Source organism: Procambarus clarkii, chromosome 17 (genome assembly GCF_040958095.1).
Source record: "Procambarus clarkii isolate CNS0578487 chromosome 17, FALCON_Pclarkii_2.0, whole genome shotgun sequence".
NCBI lineage: Eukaryota > Metazoa > Arthropoda > Malacostraca > Decapoda > Cambaridae > Procambarus > Procambarus clarkii.
The window spans coordinates 33,300,373-33,326,405 of record NC_091166.1 but is presented as its reverse complement, the minus strand read 5'-3'; the positions used below and the strand labels follow the sequence as shown (position 1 = coordinate 33,326,405).

At 47.3% G+C, this 26,033-nt stretch overlaps 1 protein-coding gene across 4 annotated transcripts in view; it reads left to right on the top strand.

Moving 5' to 3' along the window:
• Positions 1–1,610: 1,610 nt before the first annotated feature.
• The window catches only part of LOC123772515 (uncharacterized), a 234,909-nt gene continuing 210,486 nt past the window's right edge, over positions 1,611–26,033 (top strand). The window contains exon 1 of one of the 4 annotated variants that reach the window (XM_045765753.2): positions 1,611–1,745. Coding sequence is in view for 2 of the 4 variants with exons in the window: in XM_069325797.1 (XP_069181898.1) it covers positions 1,832–1,849 (18 nt within the window). In the remaining 2 variants the exon portion in view is untranslated. Of the gene's footprint in view, positions 1,850–26,033 lie in introns of all 4 variants that reach the window. The other 3 variants (XM_069325799.1, XM_069325797.1, XM_069325798.1) reach the window with 3 other exon arrangements.

Genomic DNA, 26,033 nt, shown 5'->3' with positions numbered 1-26,033 from the left:
CACCCCGGACCCCAGAGCTTCCAGACGGAGAAACACGGATATTGTTATTGTTGGCCGGGATGGATGTCTTGTTAAGGGGTTTGCTGCCCTTATTTCCCTGCACAGTCACATTTTTAGGAGACATGATTGGTTAGAATGGACTGAGGGGTATATGTTGAGAAGAAACTTGCGTCAGGCAGCGCGGTGGCGGCAGCATGCACTGGTACTCACACCGTAGAGGATTGTTTTGAAACGTATTTGAGATGGAATGAGTTGATTTTGGTCGGTTACTTTGGTTTTGCTATAACATGCTTGGACTCCATGTACTTAGCTGCCTGTGGGTGGTGGTCTACATCATCTGGCGTAAGTTTAAGGGCTGATATACAGCTTATAGTGAGGAGCGTAGCGTGCGTAGCGTCCTCCCTCGATCAGACACCTGATCTCAATCGACCCCAAAGACGCTACAGCTTCGACATAGAGCAGACAGCTGACTATATCCCATCGAGCTACAACGCTCTCCCACATAGAGATCAGTTTAGACACTTACGATTCCCCATCGAGCCGCCACGCTCTCCCACATAGAGATCAGCGACTCTGGCCTCAGCTCTCTGCTCTGCTGCAAGCTCTGTCTCAGCGTCTACGACACTGCTGTATCCAAGACTACTAAATAAATATGAAAACCCACTAAACACTATGTATCTAATCAACTCAACAACCTAACAAAATCGTACGTTACAGACTTAACAAACCCATCTCATTAAATTAATGAGAAGTTTGGAATGAGAATAATATCGATATTATTAATATACTCACTACAAACCCGTGGAACCACTTGCCCGCCGAAGCCGCAAGTGATAATGGAATGGAACTATCAGGGGAAAGCGCCAAGCCATTACGACTATATATAGCACTTGGAAGGGGTCAGGATAAGGACGGGAGACATCTCCCGTCACGAAGGGTGCAGTCGCACCTCCACAGATCTCCAGTATCAGCTATTGATACTGGTAATGGCTCAAAAGGGTCACCACTTACGGGCTATTCATGCCCGTGCCTCCTTTTGGGTGGCTTAATATTCATCAATCAATCAATCGGTCAGGATATGGAATGGGACGGGGGGTAAGGAAGGAACGGTGCCCAACCACTTGGACGGTCGGGGATTGAACACCTATTTCAGGTAAGGTCGGTGTTTTCTATGAAGCTTTTCAAGGTAAACTAGTATGTTTAGTATGTCACATATGCACGTATTTAATAAGTCAATATTGACTGAAGAAAGTGCGAGAACGGGTTGCCTATCTGCATGAAGTGAAACCGTCGCTCTACCGTCCAGCCCAAGTGGCTGCCACAAATGATAAGAAAATGATAAGACTCTATTGAACTTTAAAATCCAGCTTGAAAAAATCATGTGTTAGTGGAGTCGCACGAATGTAAGAACAATGTTATGAACTCTCGCAACCCAATGTACCTTCTTGTATATGAACGAATTCATGAATGAATGCATGAATGACTGAATAAATACGCGAATGAATGAATGAATGAATCAATCAATCAATCAATAAAAAAATAATTAATTAATTAATTAATTAGTAAATAAATAAATAGAATATAGGTTGGCAAGCATGAGAGCAGAGAGTGTTGGCCTCACTGAGACAAACGCGCCAAGCTCAAGTGTAAACATAGTCGTTGACTCCTATGTCCGAGGTTCTCCTGTGTCCAAAATTCCCGGCAAATTATTGCTTCTTCAGTAGTCTCAAGACTCTCATGCCAGTGTAAGTGTGTAAGGAGGTAACACTACTTAAGACACCGAGGATATATGAGGAGGGAGAAACACAGCTGACGTTGAAGAAATGAGTTAATGGTTCCACCTGACGACGTTAGTATTCTCACTCCGATCGGCTTCTGTAAATACCTTGTCTTTGGTCAGGGAGACCACGATGAGCCTAGCAGGCTTCCTGTCTTTGACACTGGGACATTATTGTGAACTGTTGGGGTGTGAGCCATGCTAGTCTACACTCCCTAACATGCTCCACACCCCCCAACATGCTCCACACTCACCAACATGCTTCTCACTCACCAACATGCTCCATACTCCACAACATGCTCCACACTAACACATATGCTCCACACTCACCAACATGCTCCATACTCCTCAACATGCTCTACACTCACCAACATGCTTCTCACTCACCAACATGCTCCACACCCCCCAACATGCTCCACACTCACCAACATGCTTCTCACTCACCAACATGCTCCATACTCCACAACATGCTCCACACTAACACATATGCTCCATACTCCTCAACATGCTCCACACTCACCAACATGCTCCATACTCCTCAACATGCTCTACACTCACCAATATGCTCCACAATTCCCAACTGTTCACACCTCCTGAGGTTATCTTGAGATGATTTCGGGGCTTTAGTGTCTCCGCAGCCCGGTCCTTGACCAGGCCTCCACCCCCAGGAAGCAGCCCGTGACAGCTGACTAACACCCAGGTACCTATTTTACTGCTAGGTAACAGGGGCATAGGGTGAAAGAAACTCTGCCCATTGTTTCTCGCCGGCGCCTGGGATTGAACCCAGGACCACAGGATCACAAGTCCAGCGTGCTGTCCGCTCGGCCGACCGGCTCCCTGACAAACATTGCTCATACCTCCCGATCATGGTTCACACCTCTAACAAGGTATAACCCCTCCCCTCCTGCAAGGTCCATGCACCCCAACATGGTCCACAGCCTGTACATGGTCCACAGCCTGTACATGGTCCACAGCCTGTACATGGTCCACAGCCTGTACATGGTCCACAGCCTGTACATGGTCCACAGCCTGTACATGGTCCTCACCCCTCTACATGGTCCACACCCTCTACATGGTCTGCACCCTCTACATGGTCCACACCCTCTACATGGTCCACACTCTACATGGTCCACACCCTCTACATGGTCCACACCCTCTACATGGTCCACACCCTCTACATGGTCCACATCCTCTACATGGTCCACATCTTCTACATGGTCCACATCTTCTACATGGTCGACAGCCTCTTACATGGTCCACACCCTCTACATGGTCCACACCCTCTACATGGTCCACACCCTCTACATGGTCCACACCCTCTACATGGTCCATACCCTATAAATGGTCCACACCCTCTACATGGTCCTCATCTTCAACATGGTCGACAGCCTCTACATGGTCCGCACCCTCTACATGGTCCACACCCTCTACAAGGTCTACACCCTCTACATGGTCCACACCCTCTACATGGTTCACGCTTCTCTACATGGTCCACACCCTCTACAAGGTCTACACCCTCTACATGGTCTACACCCTCTACATGGTCTACACCCTCTACATGGTCCACACCCTCTACAAGGTCTACACCCTCTACATGGTCTACACCCTCTACATGGTCCACACCCTCTACAAGGTCCACACCCTCTACATGGTCCACACCCTCTACATGGTCCACACCCTCTACATGGTCCATACCCTATAAATGGTCCACACCCTCTACATGGTCCTCATCTTCTACATGGTCGACAGCCTCTACATGGTCCGCACCCTCTACATGGTCCACACTTTCTACATGGTCCACACCCTCAACATGGTCCACACCCTCTACATGGTCCACACCTACATGGTCCACACCCTCTGCATGGTCCACACCCTCTACATGGTCCACACCCTCTACATGGTCCACACCCTCAACATGGTCCACACCCTCTACATGGTCCACACCCTCTACATGGTCCACACCCTCTACATGGTCCACACCCTCTACATGGTCCACACCCTCTACATGGTCCTCACCCTCTACATGGTCCACACCCTCAACATGGTCCACACCCTCTACATGGTCCACACCTACATGGTCCACACCCTCTGCATGGTCCACACCCTCTACATGGTCCACACCCTCAACATGGTCCACACCCTCAACATGGTCCACACCCTCTACATGGTCCACACCCTCAACATGATCCACACCCTCTACATGGTCTACACCCTCTACATGGTCCACACCCTCTACATGGTCCACACCCTCTATATGGACCACACCCTCTACATGGTCCACACCCTCTACATGGTCCACACCCTCTACATCGTCCACACCCACTACATGGTCCACACCCTCTACATGGTCTGCACTCTCTACATGGTCTGCACCCTCTACATGGTCCATACCCTCTACATGGTCTGCACCCTCTACATGGTCTGCACCCTCTACATGGTCCACACCCTCTACAAGGTCCACACCCTCTACATGGTCCATACCCTCTACAAGGTCCACACCCTCTACAAGGTCCACACCCTCTACATGGTCCATACCCTCTACATGGTTCACACCCTCTACATGGTCCATAACCTCTACATGGTCCATAACCTCTACATGGTTCACACCCTCTGCATGGTCCTTACCCTCTACATGGTCCATATCCTCAACATGGTCCACACCTTCTACATGGTCCACACCCTCTACATGGTCTGCACTCTCTACATGGTCCTAACCCTCTACATGGTCCACACCCTCTACATGGTCCTCACCCTCTACATGGTCCTCACCCTCTACATGGTCCACACCCTCAACATGGTCCACACCCTCTACATGGTCCACACCTACATGGTCCACACCCTCTGCATGGTCCACACCCTCTACATGGTCCACACCCTCAACATGGTCCACACCCTCAACATGGTCCACACCCTCTACATGGTCCACACCCTCAACATGATCCACACCCTCTACATGGTCTACACCCTCTACATGGTCCACACCCTCTACATGGTCCACACCCTCTATATGGACCACACCCTCTACATGGTCCACACCCTCTACATGGTCCACACCCTCTACATCGTCCACACCCACTACATGGTCCACACCCTCTACATGGTCTGCACTCTCTACATGGTCTGCACCCTCTACATGGTCCATACCCTCTACATGGTCTGCACCCTCTACATGGTCTGCACCCTCTACATGGTCCACACCCTCTACAAGGTCCACACCCTCTACATGGTCCATACCCTCTACAAGGTCCACACCCTCTACAAGGTCCACACCCTCTACATGGTCCATACCCTCTACATGGTTCACACCCTCTACATGGTCCATAACCTCTACATGGTCCATAACCTCTACATGGTTCACACCCTCTGCATGGTCCTTACCCTCTACATGATCCATATCCTCAACATGGTCCACACCTTCTACATGGTCCACACCCTCTACATGGTCTGCACTCTCTACATGGTCCTAACCCTCTACATGGTCCACACCCTCTACATGGTCCTCACCCTCTACATGGTCCTCACCCTCTATATGATCCACAACCTCTACATGGTCCGCACCCTCTATATGGTCCACACCCTGTACATGGTCCACACACCCCTCTACATGGTCCACACCCTCTACACGGTCTGCACCCTCTACATGGTCCACACCTTCTACATGGTCATTACCCTATACATGGTCCATACCCTCTACATGGTCCACACCCTCTACATGGTCCACACCCTCTACATGGTCCACACCCTCTACATGGCCCACACCCTCTACATGGCCCAGACCCTCTTTATGGTCCACACCCTCTACATTTATTTATTTATTTATTTATTTATTGATATATATACAAGAAGGTACATTGGGATTGTGAGGATACATAATATGGTAATTACAATCTTGTAAAGCCACTAGTAAACGCAGCGTTTTGGGCAGGTCCTTAATCTAAGAAAATTTTAAGTAGGTAAATACTTGCAAAATTTATAAAAAATGATAACAGTTACAAGGCAAGAAAGAAAAAAGATGAGAGAAAATTGTAGGTATATATTAGAGCACATAGGTAGCTCAGATTGATTGCAATGACAGCTTGAATGGTAGTTGACAAAAATTGGTAGGCACAATACAGCATATGGCTAGCACATAAAAGAAGACATCAATGAACACATTGATAAGGTTGTTTGGGTTAAGTACATAAAAATTGGGAGATTGGGTAACACTAGATACAGAGCAAATTTAAAGCTCAGTGTAGGAAAGTAAGTAGATGAAATTAGGTACTTTTTGGTTTTTGCTTTTAAATAAGGCAAAAGTTTGACAGCTTTTCAATTCACTAGGGAGTGAGTTCCATAGACTAGGTCCCTTAATTTGCATAGAGTGTTTACACAGATTAAGTTTGACCCTGGGGATATCAAAGATATATTTATTTCTGGTGTGGTGATAATGGGTCCTATTACGTCTGTCCAGGGAGAGTGTTTCAGAGCATGGTTTGCATTTAAGAACAGGGTTTTGTAAATGTAGTTGACACAAGAGAATGTGTGGAGGGAGTTAATATTTAGCAAGTTTAGGGATTTAAACAAGGGAGCTGAGTGTTGTCTGAAAGCAGAGTTAGTTATTATTCTGATAGCAGATTTTTGCTGGGTGATGATGGGCTTAAGGTGGTTTGCAGTGGTAGACCCCCATGCACAGATACCATAATTAAGATAGGGGTAGATTAATGCATAATATAGTGAGAGGAGAGCAGAGTTAGGAACATAATATCTTATTTTAGAGAGTATACCAACTGTCTTGGAGACTTTCTTCGTTATGTGTTGAATGTGGGTGCTAAAGTTGAGTCTCTTGTCTAGGAATAGGCCAAGAAACTTGCCATCATTTTTATTACTGATGTTAATGTTGTCTATCTGTAGCTGAATTGCATTTGATGATTTGCTTCCAAATAAGATGTAGTAAGTCTTTTCTATGTTTAATGTTAGTTTGTTAGTTGACATCCATAAGTGGACTTTTTTAATTCATTATTCACATTATTTAGTGTATGTGGGTTGGGGTCTGAATAGATAAGGGTAGTATCATCAGCAAACAATATAGGTTTAAGAATATTAGAGACATTAGGCAGATCATTTATATATATAAGAAATAGAAGAGGTCCTAAGATACTGCCCTGTGGCACTCCAACGATAATTGGTAGAGTGGAAGAAGTTGTATCATTGATGGTTACACATTGGTGTCTGTCACTAAGATAGAATCTGATGTAGTCAAGGGTAAGGCCTCGGATTCCATAATGCTGGAGTTTAAGTAAGAGGTAGTTGTGATTAACAGTATCAGAGGCTTTTCTTAGGTCAATGAAGAGTCCAATCGGAAACTCATTTTTGTCAAGGGCTGAGTAGATTACGTCAAGGAGACTAATGATTGCATCATTAATGCTCTTTTGGGACCGGAAGCCAAACTGGCAGGGGCTGAGTATGTCGAATTTTACGAGGTAGGAATAGAGCTAGTATTTGTAAATAAATTTTTCAAATATTTTTGGTATGAATGGGTAGATTTGATATTGGTCTATAATTGTTTATGTCCACTGGATTGCCTCCTTTATGGACTGGCGTTACTCTTGCTTTTTTGAGGATATCAGGGAAGGTGTGACACTATAGATTTGTTGAACAGAAGAGCTATGGGTGGTGCAAGGGCATGGGAGGCACTCTTGTATACAATGGACGGAATTTCACTGGTGTTCCCTGCCTTGGTTTTTAGAGAGTGTATGATGGACACAACATCTGCCGGGCTAATTGGTGAAAGGAGAAAAGAGTTTGGATAGCTGCCTGAGAGATATGTGTCTGAGTCTGTGGGATTTTCTGGCAAGATTAGCACCAACCGATGAAAAGAAACTATTAAATTCATTTACCATTTCTAAATCAGTTGACGGTATATCCCATCCTTGTAGAGTTTTATTTGGTTATGTGAGTGTTGTTTAGTTCCTAGGATACTAGAGATTGTTTTTCAAGTGCTTTTCATGTTGCCTTTTGCTTCATTGAATCTATTCACATAATATGCAAGTTTTGCCTTTCTTATGATACTGGTAAGCATTGATGAGTACCTTTTAGCTACTTCCTTTGAAACTAGGCCAATCCTAAGTTTCTTTTCATATTAATGTTTCTTGTTGATTGAGTTGAGAATGCCACTTGTGAGCCATGGAGTGTTTAATCTTTTGTCAGTTACTTGCTTGGTAAGAAGGGGACAATGAAGGTTGTAGAGGCTTAAAGAGTTTTGGAGAGGAAGAGGTTCGCTAATGAATTTATATTCTGGGTATTATTGAATTCAGAATCCCAGTTAATATTGTGAAGTGCATTTGTAAGATTGCCTAAAGCTGATTCACTGTATAACCTAAATGAAAGTTTCTTGCTTTTTGGTGGTGTTATGTCCATATTCGCTATGAGAAAGGTAGGATAGTGGTCAGTTGTTCTGTCGTAGATTATACCAGATACAAGGGAAGCTGTTATGTTTGTCCATATGTGATCCAAGGTAGTGGCTGATGTTTGAGTGACTCGGGTAGGTTTGGTGATTGTGGGGATTAACATACAGGAGTTCATGCTGTTAAGGAAATAGTCAACTTGAGAGCAATTTTGTTGACCCAGGTCAATATTAAAGTCTCCTCCCAGAATTATGTGGTTTTTGTTGAGATTGTTGTTTATAATAAGATTCCTTAGGTTATCTGAGAAAGAAGCTATGTTAGTATTGGGAAATCTATAGAGGGCTCCAATAGTCAAAAAGGATTTAGCAAAAGTATATTCACAGTAGTCATCTCTGTCACTAATGACACTGTTGCAGATTGTTATAGAATGGTGGACTTGCTATGGGGGAACTAGTACTATTAAGGGGTAAGGGTAGTTAGAATACAGAGTTATCCAATATGGGAGAACTAAAAGGCCCGGCCCCCAAAATAAACTATCCACAGTAATAATAACTTGCTACTAGACCATGTCAGACTAGAGGTTGATCATAGGACTCCCACACAGGAAGAAGGGATACTCCATTACTAACATACTTATTTATTAACCCCTTAACAACCCCCCATATACACTCACACCAATAACAATAATAATAATTACTTTACCACACTATCTTACGTTAAAAGCCTTGATCCACATAGACAGGATACAAGGTTTACACTGTGAACAAGCTAGGGTAAAGTACTACTAGTAAAGAGCTAGAAGCTTGAGTCAGCTTAGGGTAGGGAGACCACGTGGTTCCACTGGGACCCCTTTTAGAATAACTAGTAACACAAACCCTAGGAACACCTACCTCATACAAAGAATAATACTCTACACATAAGAACAGGCCTATGCCAGACAATGAGAACGTTACACAGTATACTTAGCTGGGTATTAGCCCACAGAAAAAGAAACGAGAGGAGGGAGAGGAGTTCCTTTCACCACAGCCAGCCAGCAGAGAGCGAGAGCTCTCGCATCTCCTTCCCAGGTCACTCGCTGCCAGTGGACTGCTCAACTAATCGTACAGCAATCCTATCCCAGTTTACTCAGATTTATTTTACACTTGATTAGAAAGTATTAGTAAAGATAGTTGTTGCCTATTTTATTATTTAGTAATGAACCCCAAGCTCAGTCTTAAAATACTCTGTGAGAAACAAGAATCGTCTTACGTCTGGCAGGGAAGATACAAACACATACACATCGTGATGCGTTTCCAATACTAAAGGCAGTTTATTAGCTCAGTTTTGACCTCTGGTTTCCACTGAGGAACCCAGGGTCATAACACAGATAAATGTATCTCGGTAATATATAGCTGTGCCACCACCTTTTTTATTAGGCCTACAGTTATGTATGGCTTTATAACCAGCTAAGTAGTAGAGTTGGGTATAGTCTTTATTTAGCCAAGTTTCTGTTAAAATAATGAATGATAAGTTAGTACCTAGTGCTGTGAGTAATGCATTTGTATTGTCAAAATGTTTACCAAGTGATCTAACATTTTGGTTGTAAACTGATAAACAGGTGCTATTTTGAGGTTTGTTTTTTGCTTGGTGTGCTGTGAAATACTTGCAAAAATGATGATCAATGTGCTAGTTGGTGTAGATATGAGACAGAAGATTTTGATCAGGAGCAATATCAGTGTGTATGGAGATGCAGAGGGATCACGATACAAGATACATGATATAGCAAAACACAAGAATAGAAACAAATACAATAAAATAGTAACAAATTAGAAGTAAAATAAAGATCCAATAGATAGCCAGGAAGGACACAGAAGTTAGATAAAAGAAAAAACAAAAAATCAGTAGACTGACAATATAAATGTAAAATAAAAAATAATAATCATAAAGTAAAATGATCTTAAAGATAATTAGCTTAGTACTGGTTAATTAAAATCCTATAATTAGTATGAACCTAAGAAAACAAAGTGAGCTCAAATAGATACAGAGCACCACTTGGTTCCCGAACTTTAGTTATCCGAAACTTCCAGTTTCCCGATTGGGGTTGGGGAGTCACGTTACGCGAACTAAGTTCGGGTAGGAAGTAGTCCGCCAAGCTTCACGCCGGCCGGGGTTGGGGTTATCCTACACGAACCAAGTTCGGGTAAGGAAGCGGTCAGCCAAGCGTCGTGCCGGCCCGTGGTGGTGGGTGGGAGATGGTTTAGTTTGCTCACTGACCGTGTCGGGCGCAGCCTACTACCCTGTGACGTCACAGACTCACGGTCTATTGTTGCCATTGTTTGAATTTGTCACGAGACTGGAGTGTTCATTCCGTGACTTTGTTTTACATATCAGCACAATCAAGGAACATCCGTGCACCATGTCGACTCCAAATGCACGCATTGTGTCAGTGAAAGCATCTACAAGCGGGTTACGTAAAAGAAAGAGGTCAGTGATGACATTTGAGAAGAAAGTTGAAATAATTAAGAAGGTGGAGAGTGGTGTCCCGAGAAGTGTCGTGTGCGCTGAATATGGCATTAGTAAAAGTACTGTTTTTGATCTTCTTAAGGCTAAACCTATCATTTTTTACTATTTCTCTAGAAGTGAATGTGATAAAGCAATACGAAATAGAAAGGTAGTAAGTAAAGCAAAGGTGGAGAGTGTTGATGACGCAGTGTGGGAGTGGTACAAACAGAGACGTGAGGTGACGAAGAAGCCAGTGGCAGGCTGGCTGCTCGTGGAAAAGGTGCGTGAATTTCACCAAGCAATGAAAATTACTCAAAAGTGTGTATACAGTGATGGTTGGCTCAGAAGTTTTAAAACCCGTCATGGCATTAGGTTCATTAAAGTGCATGGTGAAAGACAATCTGCTGATATTGTTGGTGCTGATGAGTATGTAAGTAAATTTGCAGAGATGGTACAGGAACAAAATTTATCTCCAGAGCAAATTTATAATGCTGATGAGACAGGTTTGTATTGGCGTATGCTTCCCACAGAAACGATGGCTCATAGTGGTGAGGACGATTCTTCAGGTGGTTATAAACAGAAGAAACAGAGGATTTCTTTGTTGTGCTGTGCAAATGCAGCTGGCACGCACAAATTAAAATTACTTGTGATTGGAATTAGTAAAAACCCCAGGGCTTTAAAGTCAGCCAGGTGCCTCCCTGTGATTTATAAGAACCAGTCAAGTGGGTGGATGTCTCGAGTAATATTTGTCGAGTGGTTTAATAAGAACTTTGTACCTGAGGTGAAGGAGCACCTGAAAAGTGTTGGTCTCCCGCAAAACAGCAAAGTTGTGCTGCTGTTAGATAGCAGTTCAACGCATCCACGAGGTGATGAGCTAGTAAATGGCAATATTATTGGAACGTTCTTGCCACCCAATACAATTTCAGTGATCCAACCCATGGATCAAGGAATAATTATGAACCTTAAACACCACTACAAGAGGATGTTTGCCAGACGTCTTAATAATCAGCTTGGAACACTTAAGGACTTTTATAAAGTCTTCACAATAACGTCAGCTATATTATGGACTATTGCTAGTGCGTGGGATGAGGTAAAGCAGACAACACTAAGAAATGGTTGGAAAAACTTTGGCCCACGTCAAGTCTGTTTCCTGAGGAAGATGACGAGGCAGATTTTGAAGGATTTGCGGTGAAGAAAGTTAGCGAGAAGGAAAAATTAAGAGCCTATGTCAAGGGGATTAAGTCCCCTGAGCTGAGAGCAGAACTGGTGACTGAAACAATAGAAGATGACATAGATAGATGGATAGATTTTGATGAAGAAGCCCCAAACAATCGAAACATGACTAATGATGAAATTATAGAATTAGTATGTACAGCAAAAAAGCCAGACGAGTGCAATGAAGAAGATGGAGAGGAAGAGGAAGAGGATGAAGAAACATTAAAGGAAAATTGTAATATGGAAAAAATACAGAATTTTTTTTAAGAAATTCTGGCATTTATGGACACAAGTAACAGCGAGTTTGAAATTAAGGACATGATGACTCAGTACAATTTGTATATGAAGTTTTTAAAAACAAGAGCCAAGGGACTGAAACAAATGTCAATTACAGAGTCTTTTGCAATGGCTTCCAAGAAAGCTCGCATTGCGTCACCTGCACCTGACTCATTGCATGTTGACCCAGTCAACCCAACAACTTCAGTCAACCCAAAAACTTAAGTCAACCCAACACCATCAACATCCACCACCATCTCTTCCATGTAAATAACTATGCTTCATCAACATAAGCAGATCAGGACTTCAATTATTGGTGAGTACAAACAAAATACGGTCGCATTTCCGCTATGAACCTGTCGATTTTTCCCCTAGATTTTTTCACACATTTTTTTTATATTTTTCCTCCATTTCTCGTATACGAACTTACATGTTAACCGACGGGTCTCGTCCCCAAGGGGTTCGGAAACCAAGTGGTGCTCTGTAATTCCAAGAAAAAAAAAAAAGATGACATATAAATCTAAGTAAATCTAGAAATTTACTCCAATTGTGGACCATGTGAACCACACATGGTCCAATACCCTCCACATGGTCCTCACCCTCTATATGGTCCACACCCTCTATATGGTCCTCACCCTCTACATGGTCCACACCCCTCTATATGGTCCACATCCTCTACATGGTCCACAGCCTCTACATGGTCCACACCCTCTACATGGTCCACAACCTCTACATGGTCCACAACCTCTACGTGGTCCATACCCTCTACATGGTCCTCACCCTCTACATGGTCCTCACCCTCTACATGGTCCACACCCTCTACATGGTCCACACCTTCTACATGGTCCACAGCCTCTACATGGTCCACACCCTCTACATGGTTCACACCCTTTACATGGTCCTCACCCTCTACATGGTCCTCACCCTCTACATGTTCCACACCCTCTACATGGTCCACACCCTCTACATGGTCCACACCTTCTACATGGTCCACACCCTCTACATGGTCCACACCCTCTACATGGTCCACACCTTCTACATGGTCCACAGCCTCTACATTGTTCACACCCTCCACATGATCCACACTCTCTACATGGTCCACACCCTCTACATGGTCCACACCCTCTATATGGTCCACACCCTCTACATGGTCCTCACCCTCTATATGGTCCACACCCTCTACATGGTCCTCACTCTCTACATGGTCCACATGCTCTACATGGTCCACACCCTCTACATGGTCCTCACCCTCTGCATGGTCCACACCCTGTACATGGTCCACACCCTCTACATGGTTCACAGCCTCTACATGGTCCACACCCCTCTACATGGTCCAGACCCTCTACATGGTCCACACCCTCTACATGGTCCACACCCTCTTCATGGTCCTCACCCTCTACATGGTCTACACCCTCTACATGGTCCTCACTTTCTACATGGTCCACACCCTCTACATGGTCCTCACCCTCTACATGGTCCACACCTTCTACATGGTCCACACCCTCTACATGGTCCACACCCTCTACATGGCCCTCACCCTCTCTGTGGTCCACACCCTTTACATGGTCCACACCCTCTACATGGTCTTCACCCTCTACATGGTCCACACCCTCTACATGGTCTGCACCCTCTACATGGTCTGCACCCTCTACATGGTCTACACCCTCAACTTGGTCCACACCCTCTACATGGTCCACACCCTCAACATGGTCCTCACCCTCTAGATGGTCCACACCCTCTTCATACTCCACACCCTCTACATGGTCTGCACCCTCTACATGGTCTGCACCCTCTACATGGTCTACACACCTTTATATGGTCCACACCCTCCATCATGGTCCACTCCCCCCTATCATGGTCCAAACCCCCCATCATCGTCCACTCCCCCATCATTTTCCACACTTCCATTGTGGTCCACACCCTCCATCATGGTCCACACCCCGCTCATGGTCTACACCCATGATCATGGTCTACACCCCCTCCTTCATAGTCTACACCCCCATCATGGTCCACACACCCCATCATGGTCCACAACCCTCATCATGGTCCACACCCTTTATCATGGTCCACACCCCTTATCATGGTCCACACCCCTTATCATGGTCCACACCCCTTATCATGATCCACACCCAGCTCATGGTCCACACCCCCATCATGGTCCATACCCCCCATCATGGTCCAAGTCCGTGGGGGGTTGTCCAACGTCCTGACGGACGGCCTGTCCCGGTTCGTTCCCTGTCCACGAAATGGATGGTCGACGCCGACTCATTAAGTAAGCTCTGCCAGACGTTCAGGCGCCCGGAGGTGAACCTCTTCACGTCATCGTGGTCGAGGGGTCATCCGGTACATGTGGCGCTCCTCCCAGACTGCGAGGCTGTCGGGATCAATGCCTTTCGGCAGGACTGGTCGAGGTGGGGGTTCTTGTACCTCTTTTCCCCCGGTTCCATTGTTGCTCCAGGTCCTGGCTCGCTTGGAGATTTACCAGGGGCGAGTGGTCCTCTTGGCCCCATGGTGGCCGGCCCAGCCGTGGTTTCAGGTGCTTTTTGCCCGGTGTCCGAACCCGGAGGTTTTTCCATGGCTCTGCCTCTTTCAGGAGATCGGCCCAGTCTGGTACGAGACTGGTTCTCTCTTCTCCTCTTGTCTTCTCGTTTGGTATGTTTGACTCGTATTTATCACCATCTCTATGGTGATCAGCTGGCTTGTTTGCTGGTTTCCCCACCTGCGGGATTCCTCTCGGCGGCAGTATGAAGTTTCCTGGCGGTCCTTCCAGTTCTTTTTGTCCCTTTGTCGTTGCTCTTCGCTTTCGGTTCGGGTGGCGTTGTCTTTTCTCTTGGTTGTTCCAGGACCGTCAATGTAGACCTTGCAACCATTCAATGGGAGACGGTCTTAAGCGACAAAACTCCCACACAGGGAATAGCTCAACTGACAGCTGAAGCTTACAAGGTCTGCTTGAAGCACGTACCTGTGAGGAGGGGCAGAAAGAGGACCACTCTAGAAAGAGAACGCAGACGACTGTACAGGAGAAGGAAAAAATAACGGAAATGCTTCGGCAGACACAACTATCACAAGCAAGGAAAACAAGCCTAAGCAGGAAGATTGAGGAAATAGAACAAACGTTGAAGCGATCATATGAGTCTGAGGAAATGGAATTGGAACAGAAAGCTATACAAGAGATAAGGAAAAATCCGAAATATTTTTTCACATATCAAAATCAAAATCCAAAACCTCGACCAGTATTGGACCGTTAATTACAAATGAAGGTACGTACACAGAGGACAACAAAGAGATTAGTGAAATTCTAAGAAGCCAGTATGAGGCTATGTTTAGCACACCAATAAACAACATGAAAGTTGATGACCCAGACAGCTTCTTTATGAATGACATTCAAGCTGCAGATAATATAACGGATATTACCACAAACTCGGAAGACTTTGAAAGAGAAATTGATAATATGCCTATGCACTCAGCTCCTGGGCCTGACTCATGGAATTCAATATTCATAAAGAAATGTAAAGTACCAGTAGCGAGAGCACTCAGCGTAATATGGAGAAAGAGCCTGGATACAGGGGAGATACCAGCAGCACTTAAATCTGCAGATATAGCTCCGTTGAACAAGGGGGGGAGTAAAGCCTTGGCAAAAAATTATAGGCCAGTTGCACTAACATCACACATAATAAAAGTGTTTGAAAGAGTGATTAGGAATCAAATTTCTAGTTTTATGGAAAACAATGAATTGCACAATCCAGGACAACATGGATTTAGAGCGGGAAGATCCTGTCTGTCACAGTTACTCAACCACTATGACAAAATCACAGAAGCCCTAGAAGAAAAGCAAAATGCAGATGTTGTATACACAGAGTTTGCAAAGGCGTTCGACAAATGTGACCATGGGGTGATAGCTCACAAAATGAGGTCAATGGGAATAACTGGAAAAGTAGGACGCTGGATACTCAATTTCCTGTCGAACAGAACACAAAGAGTAACAGTCAATCAGATAAAATCGAGTCCAAGCGATGTTAAAAGCTCTGTACCTCAAGGTACAGTCCTTGCACCGCTACTGTTCCTTATTCTCATATCTGATATAGACAAAAATACACGCCACAGCTTCGTGTCGTCCTTTGCAGATGACACAAAAATCAGCATGAAAATTACCTCTGCTGAAGACATTGAAAAACTACAAGCAGATGTCAACAAAGTTTTTGATTGGGCAGCAGAAAATAACATGATGTTTAACAGTGATAAATTTCAGGTACTCAGGTACGGCAAAAATGAGGATCTGAAACATAATACAGGGTACAAAACACAATCGAATCTTCCCATAGTAGAAAAACAGCATGTCAAGGATTTGGGAATAATGATGTCCGATGATCTAACGTTTAGGGAGCATAACCAAGCAAATATCGCGTCAGCCAGAAAAATGATCGGATGGATTACGAGAACTTTCAAATCCAGGGAACCCATCACAATGGTTGTACTCTTCAAGTCACTTGTGTTGTCCCGTCTCGAGTACTGCTCAGTACTCACTTCCCCCTTCAGAGCAGGAGAGATTGCTGAAATAGAGGGAATACAGAGAACATATACGGCACGCATAAACGAGATAAAACACCTAAATTATTGGGATCGTCTCAAAGCTCTCCAAATGTACTCTCTAGAAAGGAGACGAGAGAGATACCAAATAATATACACATGGAAAATACTGGAGGGTCAGGTCCCAAATCTGCACAGTAAAATAACAACGTACTGGAGTGAACGATATGGAAGAAAATGCAAGATTGAACCAGTGAAGAGCAGAGGTGCCATAGGCACAATCAGAGAGCACTGTATAAACATCAGGGGTCCGCGGTTGTTCAACGTCCTCCCAGCGAGCATAAGAAATATTGCCGGAACAACCGTGGACATCTTCAAGAGAAAACTGGACGGTTTTCTAAGAGAAGTTCCGGATCAGTCGGGCTGTGGTGGGTACGTGGCCCTGCGGGCCGCTCCAAGCAACAGCCTGGTGGACCACTCTCACAAGTCGAGCCTGGCCTCGGGCCGGGCTTGGGGAGTAGAAGAACTCCCAGAACCCCATCAACCAGGTATCAACCAGGTTATGCCTAATACTGTTACCTCATATCGTGTACGACGGTGATAGCGGAGCCGCTGCAGCTTGCTTTCAGTATCGACGTTACTTCTGCGCCGTTTCGCAAGCTGTCTCGTGCGTTGTTTCACCTCCGGCCTGCTCATGCGCCGCCTGAGCCGTCCTGGTCTTTGAACAGAGTGCTCTCCTATCTTTCTTCTTTTCGGTATGTTGTGGCCCTTCGGTTCAGAATTGTTTTGCTAAGGCTCCTTTTCTGTTAGCATTAGCCTCTGGGGGTCGAGTGGCAGAGCTTCATGCTCTTCTGCGGCGCAGAGGTTTTAGCTCTTTTGGTTGGGGTCATAAGTATGTTCGTCTACTGCTGTCTCCCTCTTTTCTGGTGAAGAATGAAACTGCTGCCTTCCGGAGGGGCCTTGGGTTGTTGATGCTTGGTTTGTCAGGCCAGGGATTCATCACGTGTTGTGTCCAGTTGTGGCCCTCCGCTGTTATTTGCACGCCACGGCTTCTGTGTCCAGGCACGCGCTTTGGGTTGATCCAGTTTCCCTTCTTCCCTGTTCGCGGGTTCGCGTCTCTCAGGTCGTCCGCAGGGTAATTAAATCTAGCCAGCCTGCGGTCTATCCCCGTGCCCATGACGTTTGTAAGTATGATGCTCTTGCTGCCGTCTTTGGCAATATGTCTTAGGCTGACATTTCAGGCATGGGGTTTTGTGGCGGTCGAACAGGGTCCTGGGTGCATGCTACCTCGTGAACGTTCCTAGGACCAGTCAGGCCTGTGTTGCTTTGGGTTGACGGTTACAGCCCGTTGCCTCGACTTCGAGTTGAGGAGTGGAGCACCGACCACCTCCCGGGGTAAGTCCCCTTTTCTTATGTTGTCTTTGGTGAAGTAGCTCTGGGGAGCCGTAGGGGCTTCCCTCAGAAAACCAGCGTTGAATGTAGTGAAACGACATTTTCTGGGTGAGTCCCGGAGGCTTCTCGGCAAACTTCCCTCCCTCCCTCCAGTCGGCGGTTTTTCGCATTTTTTTATATCCAGCCTCAGAACTGGGGTGGGGATCGCCTGCGCGAGGGTCTGGGGATTCCCACTTCCCGGGGAGCGGGGAGCTGCGCAGACATGCGGCGCAGCTCGTGTGACGTCATGCTTGTTTGCTCGTTTTTCTTTTGGGGAGTTCTGTCCACTTGTTTGACAATTTTCGTTGTTAACCAGATTAGGGGTTTGTTTTGTGGCGCTTACATTTCTGGGTGCCTGTCCCAGTCGATGGCAGATATAGAATAGTTCAAATCACATGTGAATTTTTATGGGCCATTGCTCCTCGTGCCTCTGTGACGGGGGCCAGGTACTGGCTCGTGGTCCCTGGTAGGCCTAGAACTCCACCCACATCGACTGATGCCAAATAGTTAGGGTGTCCGTAACAGCCATGGATAGCTCCGGGGAGCCTCTGGGACTCGCCTAGAAAATGGCGTTTCATTACATTCAACTCTGGTTTTTATGTAAATTTTGAACACTTGTATTATTGCATTAAATATATTTTGAAAATAATCTCAAGATAAACCCTTTATTATATGCTAATGTGATAGCTGAGTGTCATAGAAATTATTATATTTCAGTTGATATTTGTGTTTTAAAATTCATTTTGAAAATGTTGAAAAATCGTTGAAAAATATGTTTTTTTCTGGGGGGAGCCCCGCCGACTTCCTGGAGCTGTACCAGGCTGATGTGCTAATGTCAGACTTTGGCATTAGTCATGTGTATGGAGTTCTAGGGCCTACCGGGGACCATGGCCAGAATCTGGCCCCCTCAGAGAGGCAAGGGGAGCAATGGCCTATAGAAACCCCCGTGTGGTTGGAAGCATTCTATGTCTGCCATCGACCGGGTCAAGCATCCAGAAAGATAAGCATTCCAAAACAAACCCCTATTCTGGTTAAAATTGCTACCAAAAGCCGAACTAGTGGATAGATCACCCCAACAGAAAACAAGCAAACTAGTATGACGTCACACGTCACTGCCCCGCTGTCTGCGCAGCTCCCCCCTCCCCTGGTTGATTACCTGGTTAATGGGGTTCTGGGAGTTCTTCTACTCCCCAAGCCCGCCCGAGGCCAGGCTTGACTTGTGAGCGCTTGGTCCACTAGGCTGTTGCTTGGAGCGGCCCGCAGGCCCGCAGGCCCACATACCCACCACAGCCCGGTTGGTCCGGCACTCCTTGGAGGAATAAATCTAGTTTCCTCTTCAAGATGTCCACGGTTGTTCCGACAATATTTCTTATGCTTGCTGGGATGTTTATACAGTGTTCTCTGATTGTACCTATGGCACCTCTGCTCTTCACTGGTTCTATTCTGCATTTTCTTCCATATCGTTCACTCCAGTACGTTGTTATTTTACTGTGTAGATTTGGTACTTGGCCCTCCAGTATCTTCCAGGTGTATATTATTTGATATCTCTCTCGTCTTCTTTCTAGTGAGTGCATTTGGAGGGCTTTGAGACGATCCCAATAATTTAGGTGCTTTATTGCGTCTATGTGTGCCATATATGTTCTCTGTATTCCCTCTATTTCAGCAATCTCTCCTGCTCTGAAGGGGGAAGTGAGTACTGAGCAGTACTCGAGACGGGACAACACAAGTGACTTGAAGAGTACAACCATTGTGATGGGATCCCTGGATTTGAAAGTTCTCGTAATCCATCCTATCATTTTTCTGGCTGTTGCAATATTTGCTTGGTTATGCTCCTTAACCCTCAAACCGCTAGGTGCCCAAATGGAATTCACACCCACAGGCGCAACAAAAAAATAAAATCCAAAAAATTCTTTCGTCTTATAGAAGTGTTCATTTTTGTTCCCTGATCACGGAAAAAATAACAAAAAAATCGTAGGTGGCATATTTTAGCCGCAATAGGGTAGGGAAGTGTGGCAAAAAAGGGGCATTGGCAGAGCCTTCGCCAGACGAGGTCTACTCCGCCGAGCTGTCAGACGGCAGTTGCCACAAATATATTATTACCTAATTATTTCAATGTCTCAGATTGATTTTTTCTTAGTTTTTTTGCAGTAATATTATTCCATACAGTGAATTGTGGTATATTTATATTATAAAATGTGTGAACCATCGCTGTACTCAAAATTATGGTGTGCATATTAGTGATTCAATTATTATGTTCATAAAACAATAAACAAAAAGTTTTGCTGTTGTTACACTATATACACAGGTTATATATAAGTATCTGCATGTTTTGTACACCATAACGAACTACTAAGTTGCTCTTGCGAGTCAAAAAGCAACGAGGAGTGACCGCCACACACCAGCGAGCCACTCACTGCCACTCCCTCAACACCACCTCACTCACCCTCGTTCACCCCCCAAATACTCTTTCTGTATTTATTCACTATACACAGATGTTATATATATGTATTTACATGTTTTGTTCACCATAACTGTACATCTAAACTTGCATGGTGAGTAAAGGCACAAAGATGAAGCTACTCACACAGTCAGCTGATCGGCGGCCGCCCTCAAGGCCAGACGCACTAATATTTGTCCTCCAACAATATTGTTTGTGGTGTTATTACGCTATATACACACATTAAATACAAGTATCTACCTGTTTTATTCACCATACCTGAACAAATAAGCTGGTATGGTGCCGAAAGATCATAGTGGCCATCAGTAAACAACATGCCAAGTCGTGCAGACGACGCTCCTCCCTCACCAAAATGGTGGCTCCCAACCTACTCCTCTCGCTGTTATCTCACACTATACACACGTTATATATAAGTATCTACATTTGTGTTCACCATGGCAAACCACTAAGCTGGTATGGTGAGTGCAGTCAATAAATGGTGGCCACACATAGTCAGAAAACGACGCCACAACCCTGCCTCCCACAGCCTTACTCCTCCCTCCATGGAGCACAGTGCTAAATATCACCACAATCCTGCTATTATCAGAATCCTGGTCAGTTTTATCTGACCAGGATTCAGATAAATCCTGGTCAGGATTTATCTGAATCCTGGTCAGGATTTATCTGAATCCTGACCAGGATTCAGATAAATCCCTGCTAGGCCGTTGACTGCTTGGTTTTCAGCCGCTCTTTGTGTGCTCGGGTGTTCTGTCTTCCTTGTTCGCCTTAGGGTAAGGGGCAGTTTTGCACTGGTGGGGCGCAGGGTACTGTGCAGCTTGTCTCTACCAATCATGGCGGCCGGCTCTGTTCCGCTTGGGAACGCTGTCCTCTTGTGGGTTTTCTTTTTCTTTTTGTTTTTTCTACCTGGTGGGGGTCTGCCTTCGTTCTTTCCCCTTGTGTTCTGAGTATTTTTCTGGTGGTTCCCCCTGCTAGGTCCCCGTGAGTGTACACGTCCCGGGGGTTCAGCTCTTAGAAAGTTGTTTGGTAGCTTTGGGCGCCGGTTAGCAGTACCCCTGCCTGGGATTACCTGAGCGCAAGTCCTCCTATAGTAAACTCTCAAGACCCTGGGAAACCCCTGGGGGCGCGTGGGTCCGATGGATGTGACCCCAGAGTCCCCCCTCGCTTCCAGCGAGTTTGAGGGTTGCTCTCACCCCTTGTCTCAGGGTGAATCTCTGTTTTGCCTCTGTCTGCTGCCTGCGGGGTCGGTGACGTCTTTGACCCGGAGTCCTGCGAGTTTTGTTGCTCGTTGTGGCTGGGTTACCCAGTTGTGCTGACTAAGTGGGTGTGGGCAGCAGGGGCGTTGCATTTTGAGCCTTGGTGGTGGCAACGCTTTTGTTCGTTTGCTCCCCGGGAGCCCCGGGGCTGCCCCGTTTTGGTTTGTGTTGGGACTTGGGGGTGTTGGTTGCTTCGGTTCCTTCCACGCCCCCTCTTCTTTTCCCTGGATCCCCCCTTCCTGCCTACATCCGGTTTCTTACCGTCTGTGGGTTTGGGGCGGGGTTTGATGGTTTTGAGACTCGGGCAGTCTCGGGGAATTCCCCTTCCGGGGTAGTGACGGGGGCATTTGAGCCTGTTCCTCCAGCCATGTTGTAAGAGTCTGCCAGTGGGCTCCCTTCCTTAGTATTTCACGGCTGCCTCGGTTTTCTGGTACGGCTGGGGCTTTGGGGGGACAGCTCGGCCCTGGGACCTGTCGTTTAGGTTCCCGGGGCTGGGAAGGGGCTGACTTGGGGGCCTTGGCCCCATAGGACCTCGTTGGGGGGGGAGGTTTCTCCCCCTCTAGGCTGGGCTTGTGGTTACACGAAGTGGGGTTTATTCTCCCCACTCACCGTACGTGTTGTTGGGCGTCAGCCCCTCCTCGGGCTCGATTCCTTGGTCTTTGAGTCGGTTGGTTCCGTCCTGTGTTTCCTTCCACCCCTTTTTGGTACGGTGTCTTCGTCATGTTTCCCCGTTCTTGGGGTTCTACGTGACTTCTGGTCTCGGGTGTGACTGTGCTTTTGTGTGCCTTCGGGACTAGTGTTTGCTTCTGTGTTCTCGAGGGTTCGGGAAGGTTTTCGCTACTTCCCGTATTCTTGAAACGTCTGTCGGCTCCTAGTCCGGGTCGCCGTATTAGGCTACTTGTAGCTCAGTTTGGCTACTTGTAACCCAGCCAGTTTTGTTGTTACTGCTTCCTCTTTTGGCTACTTTTCTAGTGCAGTAGTCCTGGTTGGCGCCTTCCCGCAGAGCGGGTTGTGCGGTTCGGCCAGCGTGTCTTGCGCAGGCGCCGTAGAGTTTGTTTTGGTCTGGGTGGTGTGTTTCAGTGCTGGTGTTTTGCGACCTTTTTTCTCAGGTGCTTCGCCTCTCGCTCTTCTCCCTTGCTCCGGTATGTGCCCCTTCGCTCCGGGGGTGTCCTGGATTCCAGCTGTGGGGAGGACGCAGAGGTTTTCCCTGTGTCATGGGTGTGGGCCGCCTCCTTCGCCTCTACCCTGCTCTCCTGCGTGTCCGGCTCTGGCTTCTTCACCTGGCGGTGCTCCCAGGATTTTCTGGGCGCTGTTGGGTCGTGTCACGTTTGTGCTTCCATTCGACAGGTGAGTTTCTGCGGTTTGGCGTCTTTTGGCCGAGCGCTGGATGCGAGGATGTTTATATACCTGTCTTTATTTAGGTATAATTATGTACGACTAAGACCATTCGCACCCCGGTGACTGTCCCTTTTCAACCCTTCCAGTCCCACTCATGTGCATGTCCAACCCATGCTAGAGTCATTCAGGGGACCCACCTCTTTCGTGTTATGAGGTGTGTGGGTTGTGGTGCTGGTTATGTACTCACCTGGTAGGGCTCTTCTGGCTGTGCTTGCGGGTTTGAGCTCTGGCTCTTGGGTCCCGCCTATATGGAAGAACTTGTTGGATAGTACTAGTGAAGTGCAGTGGTGCAATAGGCACAGTTGCAGAACACTGTATAACCATCAGAGGTCTGCAGTTGTTACACATCCTACCTGCGAGCATACACCATATTGCCGGTACATTCGTGGTCTTCCAGGGTACACTAGCCTGTTTTCGAATAGAGGTTCCGGCCCATCCTGGCTGTGGTGGGTATGTGGGCCTGCGGGCCGCTCCCAGCAGCAGCCTTGTGGACCACCCTCTCAGGCCTGGCCTCGGGCCGGGCTTGGGGTGTGAATTGGGCTCCCGGAACTCCATCCACCAGGGATCGGGCAGATTTCTCTTCCGTCGGTTGCCTGGTGTGCAGGTTCCTGGGCCTGCTGGGTTCTGTCGTGTCTCCGTTGGCCCTGTCTGGGGTCTGCCTGCACCGTTCTCTGCGTTTGCAGAAGCGAGTTGCTATTTACATGTTGCGGTGGTGGTGTTGCTGCGGCATGTGTGCATTGGTAACGTGTTTCACGGTGGCGTGGCCTTGTTCCTGTGTCCGGTTATGATGTGGCGCTTTGCTGCTGTTTTGTACCTAGGGTTTGCGTATGGGGGTTTGCTTGTTATTTTTCGTGGTCTTCGGGTCCCTGGCTTGGCCCTCCCATGTGCGTTGGGTTTCTGTCCCTGCCTGATTGTCCACCCCTGGTTGTTTCCTAGGGTTTGTGCTTCAGCTCTTTTGTCCTGCCTCTCCCCAGTCGCGTTCCTGGCATCTCCTTTGGAAGGTTTTGCCTGCACTTGCTGCTGGGGGGTGTCGGTTTTTACCACTTCCCTTCCTTGTGCGTTCCCTTTGTTTCCTCCTCTGCCGTAGGGGTGTTCTGCGTGCGTTCCTTGGCTTCTTGGGCGTTCTTTTAGCCTGTGTCCTATGGTGCACTTATTTGTCTTGGTCTGTTTCAGTTGCTCGTTCTCCTTGGTTCGGGTACTGTTTCTGGAGGCAACCCTTATGCCTTCTTCGGTTTTCCTGGCTTGCCCTGCCGGTTGGCTTTTCGGGGTCTTGCGATGTCTCGCTTCGGACCCGTCGTTTCTGATCTCCTGGCGGGCTTGCTTGCATTGGGGAGCTTTCTGTTAAGCCGACATTCCATCTCCTTGTGCCGCCTGGGTTTCAGTGGTCGCGCCCGAGATCTTCCCGCGGCTCCGCCTGCTTCGTGGTAGTACAAAGTACTACCACGAAGAAGTGGTAGAAGAAGGTTTGGTGGAAAGAAGGAAAGAAGAAGTGCCGCCAAGAAGAAGTATGCAGGTATCCCACCTGCGTACTTCTTCTTGGCGGCAGTATGGGGTATTTTGGCAGTCCTTCCTTTTCCTCCTGTCCCTTCTTAGGTGGCTGCAGTTGTTAGCGTTGGCTTGGTTTTTCTGGTGGGGGTTGGGGACCGTTGTCTTGCCACATACAGTGTGTCCTCACTTGAACGAACTACATGGGGCAAAGCCGATTCGTTCCAGTGCGGAATTCGTTCCATATGTCCAGCCCCAACAACCTTCTTACTTTTTTTTTTTTTTAAACATATGCCAGGACACATTAGTTTGTTTCTTCGTTGTGTGGTGCTTCATTATAATATCTTTCATGCTCTTTTGGTGTCAATAATAATCTGAGATGCGAGAATCACCATCCCCCACCCCACTCACACCATCCTCCACCCCACTCACACCATCCTCCACACCACACACACCACCCACACCACACACACCACCCACACCATCCTCCACACCACCCACACCATCCCCCACACCATCCACACCACCCACACCATCCCCCACATCACCCACACCATCCCCCACACCACCCCCACACCATCCCCCACACCATCCCCCACACCATCCCCCACACCATCCCCCACACCATCCCCCACACCATCCCCCACACCACCCCCACACCATCCCCCACACCATCCCCCACACCATCCCCCACACCACCCACACCATCCTCCACACCACCCACACCATCCTCCACACCACCCACACCATCCCCCACACCATCCACACCACCCACACCATCCCCCACATCACCCACACCATCCCCCACACCACCCCCACACCATCCCCCACACCATCCCCCACACCACCCCCACACCATCCCCCACACCATCCCCCACACCATCCCCCACACCACCCACACCATCCTCCACACCACCCACACCATCCTCCACACCACCCACACCATCCCCCACACCATACCCCACACCACCCCCACACCATCCCCCACACCATACCCCACACCATCCCCCACACCATTCCCCACACCACCTACACTATCCTCCACACCATCCTCCACACCATCCTTCACACCATCCTCCACACACCATCACCCACACCATCACCCACACCATCCCCCCACCACCCACACACCCCACACCACCACCCACACACCCCACACCACCACCCACACCATCCTCCACACACCCCACACCACCCACATCATCCCCCACACCACCCACATCATCCCCCACACACCCCACACCACCACCCACACCACCCACATCATCCCCCCATACCCAACCACACCACCCACCCACCACCCAATCACACCACCCACCCACCACCCACACCATCCCCCACACCACCCC